Source organism: Brienomyrus brachyistius, unplaced genomic scaffold (genome assembly GCF_023856365.1).
Source record: "Brienomyrus brachyistius isolate T26 unplaced genomic scaffold, BBRACH_0.4 scaffold175, whole genome shotgun sequence".
In the NCBI taxonomy this organism is placed as follows: domain Eukaryota; kingdom Metazoa; phylum Chordata; class Actinopteri; order Osteoglossiformes; family Mormyridae; genus Brienomyrus; species Brienomyrus brachyistius.
In genome coordinates this window covers 51105-57596 of record NW_026042450.1, presented here as the reverse complement: position 1 = coordinate 57596, position 6492 = coordinate 51105, and the positions used below count along the sequence as shown (strand labels likewise).

Genomic DNA, 6492 nt, shown 5'->3' with positions numbered 1-6492 from the left:
AAAACCTCTGCTTTGTATACTTGACAAATCTGTGTGTGTCATCATACTCAAAACCGCCCCAAATAAGCCACGAAATTAACCATGAATTCTACCCTACTGTGGTACACAGCTTTGCTTCTTATGTTTCTTTCACACAAAAAGTTGCAGGTTGATGACAAAACGTGCTCGCGTCCGGACCAGTAAGTGCAACAGGGGGGCAGAACTGGGGAGGGGGGCAGGATGCGATCGTGCTCTGTTGCCGTATAAGGCAGCCGGGCCCAGTGTGGTACGCGCTTAGTCTAATTACAGGTTCTTGTGGGAAGCTTGTGTGATGTATAACCTTTTTCGTGTCAGGTTTTGGGCTGGTTGCGAGCGCGATCGCATGGGCAGGAAACAGGCAGGCAGAACACGGGGAAACTGGGATTTATTAGCACTAAAACGGGACGAAGCACGAACATCGACTAACTAACATCAATGGCGGACCAGGAACGAAAGCAAGACATGGACTGAAATAGACAGGACTGGGCGAAAATAATCAGACAGCTGAGTACAAGGGGGAAGCACATGTGGATAATTAGGGGGGCGTGGCACACATGAGGATCGTACGAGCTGGGCGTGACAGTTCGACATACTGATCGCTATGTATCGCGATACAACAGTTTGCAATGTTACCAAAGTGTCATTTTATAATTCCCATATTAAACAAGTTACCGTGCATAGTGCTTTGGGGAGAGACAGACTCCAAGAGTGCAGTTCATTTCACGTGTCTTTAAGTCATTGTCTGATATTATCCAGAGCTGAATGTGTGATTCATGCTTACTACTATATTCTTGCTTTGCACTTCTTACACAATTTTTTTTTCTTATTTACTTCTAAAAGTAAATAAAAAAACTTATAAAACTGTCATTATTATATAACAACTATACGTATTATGATGTTATTATTTAGTTATGTTGTTGCTTGGTTACATTTGATGCCTCCGCACGTGGGAAGCTACCGGTTTGAAAGACGCGGCTTCACTTGCTTTTCTGCACCAAGATGGCAAGGTACGTTGCATTTCTGCTCCCATTTTATCGTATAAATTATCTTATTATTTAGTATCTGTCTTTGTATGTACAGTGGTACCTCGACCCACGAACAGTCCTGATCATGAATAAATCGGGTTACGAACCAGATGTTCCAAAATGTTTTGTACCGGTTTCGAACCGTGTTTCGGCCGCGAACACACAAACGTCCCCAAAAGGGTCCAATGAAAGCTCCCCAAAGAACCACCCGAAACGCGAAGAAATGTCCAGTATAATAATAATTAAAAAAAATCATATTTTCGAAATTACTGCATTTGACTGTTACTCAGTCTTTTAATGTTGATTGTTTAGTGTTTTGGGGGGATGTTTTGTGGTTCTTTTCCGTGTTTTGGCGTGTTTCGAGCGACCAGCGTATGCTCAGTTTTAATGTTTTATTTAATTTAGCATTTGTTAGCATGTAAATGTAAATGTATGCTCTCAGTTATATGTGCACAGTCTGTCATAATTTGATTGTACGGTAGGGGGTGTTGAGTTGTACTGCGTGTGCTCGAATTGTATATATGTATGTATAGAGTGACCTAAAGCGAAAGACGGCGATATGTCCTAGTTCATGGTGAATAACGTGTTGTGTGAACTTATTTTTCCATTCATAAATCCTCTATTATTGTTAGTCTTCTCCCGATTTTCTTACCGCTGCACCGACAGTTTGACGTGCCAACAGCATTATTTGTTACAAGTAAGGTTATTTTAATTTAAGTCTATATTCTTGGTCGCGTTCTCCCCATGTCGTCGTGGGCTTTCCTCCGGGTACTTGCTAAATTGCCCGTAGGAGTGCATGTGTGAGTGAATGGTGTGTGAGTGTGCCCTGCAATGGGCTGCCCCCCCCCCCCATCCTCGATTTTTCCCTGCCTCGTGCCCATTGCTTCCGGGATAGGCAAACGAGTAGGATAAGCGGTTTGGAAAATGGATGGATGGATTCTTGGTCACAGAAAAATATTAAAAATTGAAGAAAATGCAGCGTTTCTGAAGTTTAAACATATTGAACATAATACATATTTACATTATTTGAAATGGGAGAAATTGATTGAGGTCACGCACTTTTCACGTCAGGAACTAAGTTCGTAAGCCGAGGTATGACTGTATATTGAAATATGTTTGTGTAAAATTCCGTATATTGTTTGGATTATATTTAAATTTTATGTGCAGGTTAGTTAGTGTCATATGCAGGGTTGCCAACCCTCACTCAAGATGTCTTGTAGTCAATCTGTTTTGTTCCATTATAAGCCTAAAATTAGCTGCATCAAAAGTGTTGGGGTAGTCTGCAAACCCTCCAGACTATTTACAAGGTAGTAAGACTGTTACACATATGGAGATGAATGTGCAGACTTGTCTGGAATTGAGAATCTCACGCCAGCCAGCTGACCAAAGATAGCAGCTCTGCCTGTGCAGTAATGCGGTTGTTGATTGGGAAGGTGTGGGTCAGTGCAGAAGTGTAGTCCACATGTCAGGAGTGACTGACAGCTCCATTGCATTGCCTGTATGTTGTTTTTCCTCATTCAGAATCAGACGATTTGAGAAAGCTGTTTGCTGGAGCGATGACAGATACTGGGCAACTTGGGACAAGTGGGGAGAGGTGATTGACTGGGGAGATGAGAAAGAGCTGTGCTCCCCAGCAGAATCACCTTCTGACCAGGCTGACAGTTCCACTGAGTCACATTCCCGAAGGCGAATTGCCAAGGCAGTTAGCTGGACGGATGATGCTTATTGGGCAGCCTGGGACAAGTGGGAAGAGATCATCTGCTGGGGTGATGAAGAGGAGTGCTCCCAAGTAACTCCACCCACTAGCCAGCTTGGGAGGGATAAGGGGATAGATGTACATGGGTTGGAGGCTTTTGTGATAAATAACAGGACAATCTCCATAAAGCCTGTAGACAACCATCGAGACAGTCTGGAGATAGGAGCTGTGCTGGTAGACCTCTGCCAGTTTGATCTCGAATATTTAGATCAAAGTAAATTTAATTTTGAAATTGTACAAGTACAAATTGGAGAAGTCAAAGTGGAGGAGACTAGAGAAAAGGCTTTTGAAAAAGCATTTGAATTGGAAATTGTGGATGTGGCAGTAGAAGTTATAAACAGTGAAATCCAGCTGAATGCTATAAATTTGGATATTGTTGAAACTAAGGTGGACAAATTATTATTGGAAGAACTGATCATTGGCGATTTAGAAGCAGGCAATGTGAAGGTGTCAGTGTCAAATGGCAATGTGGTGAAGGTACCCTTAAGGTACCCTTCGCCACAGAGGAACAGAAGGACCAGGCAACCTTAGACCATACTCTCTGGTGGTTGACTCGTGGCAACTGGACTTGTCTCTGAAAGTTAGAAACGTTTCGCTGCTCATCCAAGCAGCTTCTTCAGACTGAGGGAGGTAGTAAGTGTCCACATATTTATCCTCCTGGGTAAGTAGTCTAAGGGGGCTCGTTGAGTGAAACAAAGTGGGGGGGGGGGGGAGTTGCGGGTAGATGTAACCAGTCCCTCCTACTCCAATAGAGTGGGTCGTTAAGGGTGGTCCACCTGGTGGAGGTGTGAATTGGGTCTGTTTTTTTCCTGGGAATAATTTTTGTTTTGGCAAATGATGAGAGGGCCGCAGGTTAAATTGGAGACAGGTCGTGCCTAATGCCTCTACCTCTGTTGAAGCACATGCAAAGCTGCTTGGACGAGCGGTGAAACGTTTCTACCTTTCAGAGAGGTACAATGTCTTTGGATGTCTTTTGTCTTGTGCAGTCTGGGAGTTGACTGAATGCTGGGGCGGGGGTAGCTTTTCCTTTGTAGTGGGGTCCGGTGGGGCGCCTTGGGCTCTGTGGGGCCCGGTGGTGCTGCTGCCTTGGGGGGGAGGTATTTTGCCCCCCCCCATTCCTTTCCTCCCCATCCCTAAATGCTTCCCTCCTCCCGCTCCATCACACCACCACACATGTAGGGCTTTGAGGTGTAGGTGCGTTGCTGGGATGCAGGGTAGGTATTCCTCCTCTGTCCCCTCGCGACCACCTGTACCTCATTCATACACTACAACGTAGACACTCTCATTACTTACTCTCTCATGACACATACATTTAGGGCGTTGGGGATGGGCACACAGAATGGCATCCAGAGGGCGGTCTGTTCATTCAGCCTTACCTCTGGTGCCAGGGCCCACATCTCAATTTTAATCACACATAGACATTGAGGGCTCTGGGGAGAGGCCGAGCTAACACCAGCTGTTGGTCGGCAGGGGGTGGTTAGTGCCATGCCCTTCACCTGTTTTAAAAGCACTTTAGAACAACACACACCAACACCACATCTGAGCGGGCGAAGGGGGGCATGGGGTCTTTTCACACCCCCGTTCCCTGTTCGCCATTTGGGGCTGAGAGGAAGAGCTGGCCGTCTGGTCGGGGTCTGGGCTGGTGGGCTTCTCGGCTACTGCGGGGTCCGGGGTGATCTTCTGGTCTCCTCCCCAGAGGAAAAATAGGGGTCCACATAGAGTATACATGGGGAGTGAGAGTATGTGTACAGCGTTCATTTCTGTGTGTCTAAATGTTGGGTGAATGTGTAAATATTTGTTTATGTCTGCATGAGGGTGGGAACGTATGCTTGTATATGTGTGTGCCTGTTTGTCTATACACACGTGTCAGGTTGGGTCCTAGACTCCACCTGAAATAACATCTCGGGCACAATAAAGTGGTCCTCCGCAGAGGGGGGGTGGTGGAGGGAAAAAAAAAAAAAAAAAAGCTTGTGACCCACCGACCGATTTCTTATTTGATTACTGTTGTTCCTTGTCTTGTTTTTGACCCCTCGTGGTCTGCTTTTGTTTTTATTAGTGTCTCTAGTGTTTTTCCCCTTTCCTCCTTTGAATCCCTGAGTGAGTCGTCCACTCTCTGTTTCTGCTTGCTCCATGACACGCTGTCGCTCTCAATCCGCCCTGGACCTGTGACAGTATTTATGTTTTTGCTTTTGTTTGGACGTACTGAGTTTAGGATTCCTAGCTTAGAAGGAATAGTTTAACCTGTCATGTGTAACGTTGTTAAATGCGCTGATATCAGTGTTATGTCACAGTACCAGAAACTTAAAATGGTACATTTTGTTTTCTTTTTGTTTTCTTGCAATTACTACATACAAATGTTTAATGTTTTGCTGACATCTAATTAGAAAATAAATGCATTTATGCTTTAAATGATCTTTTTGTTGTCTTCAATCATTTCAACAGGTGAAAATGACCTGAAATCAATGAGTTTGAACACTGGACACTACATTCCGTGTTTGTGTATAAAGTCATGTTTAGCGGACATGCGAGTTCATTCGTATCCTTTTCCCCAGAGACAAAAAGTAGGCTAGGCTAATGGGGAAAAAAACACACAAATATATAGACCTAATGTCAGTGTATTATTCATGAAGTTTTGTAATATCTGAGACCAAATTAAACGTAATCTGTGTATTTAATGGATTTATGTGCTATTGCTACTGGTTTAATTGGTAAATAGGCCTTTTTCCAAGCAATTGAATATTTAAATGGGAATGTTTTACGTTATTGATTTAGCTTTAATCATGAAGTACCAAGCTTGATATCAATCCATGTCTAATGTGACATATTCAGGACATGCAAAGTCTATACACATAGGCACAGACTATGGCTGGGATTCGTGTGGCCTACCCTGCAGATGGGAGGCCAGCACTGCATGGTATATATTCTTTAAATTTATTAAATATTAGTTACATAATTACTCATATAGACCATGTTAATACTTAACAATGCATGTAAAGAAAATTATACTCTCATTTGACATTAATGTGTGAAGTGCATGTAAGTATGGAATATCCATCCATTGGCTGTAGCACTTATCCTATTCAAGGTCAAAGCCAGAAGCTATGGATGCAAGACTGGGACAACAGGAGCTGACCCTGACAGGAAGCTCATCTCATAATGATATTCCCCACACCGTGCTACTTCTTGCAGAGCTCTGCTGGGGTAGGTGGTGTGGCTATCATACCAGCCGGCGACGCATCCAGTTAGGATGCTCTTGATGACACAGTTATAAAGTGTCCTGAGGATAAGGGGACTTGTGCCACACCTTTTAGCTCGTCGAAGGTAGAAGGGCCGCATTGCTATGCATTTAAATTTTTCCCAATATGATAAATGTAGCGTGGAAAAAGTAACCATATCAGTTTACATGGGCTTCTACAGGGGGTTAAGTATCCATCCATCCATTTTCTGAAGCCACTTAATTCCAACTGGGGTTGCCTGGGGACTGGAACCTATCCCAAGAACACTGGGCACAAGTGGGAACCAACCCTGGGGAATCACCAACACACCACAGGGTGCACACACAACTACAGGACCAATTTAGACTCACCATTCAACCCCTCTTGAATGCTTTTGGACCGTGGGAGGAAACTACAGCGCTTGGTGAAAACTCAGACAAACAGAGGGAGAGCGTGCAAACTCCACGCAGAAAGGACT

At 44.1% G+C, this 6492-nt stretch overlaps 1 protein-coding gene across 1 annotated transcript; it reads left to right on the top strand.

Annotated features, from left to right (window-relative positions):
* Nucleotides 1-887: 887 nt before the first annotated feature.
* On the top strand, nt 888-5165 carry LOC125728155 (uncharacterized). Its single transcript, XM_049005229.1, has 2 exons — nt 888-1025; nt 2565-5165. Exons 1-2 carry the CDS (start codon nt 1018-1020, stop codon nt 3328-3330), a joined length of 774 nt encoding a protein of 257 aa, XP_048861186.1. The 5' UTR covers nt 888-1017; the 3' UTR covers nt 3331-5165.
* Nucleotides 5166-6492: the final 1327 nt, after the last annotated feature.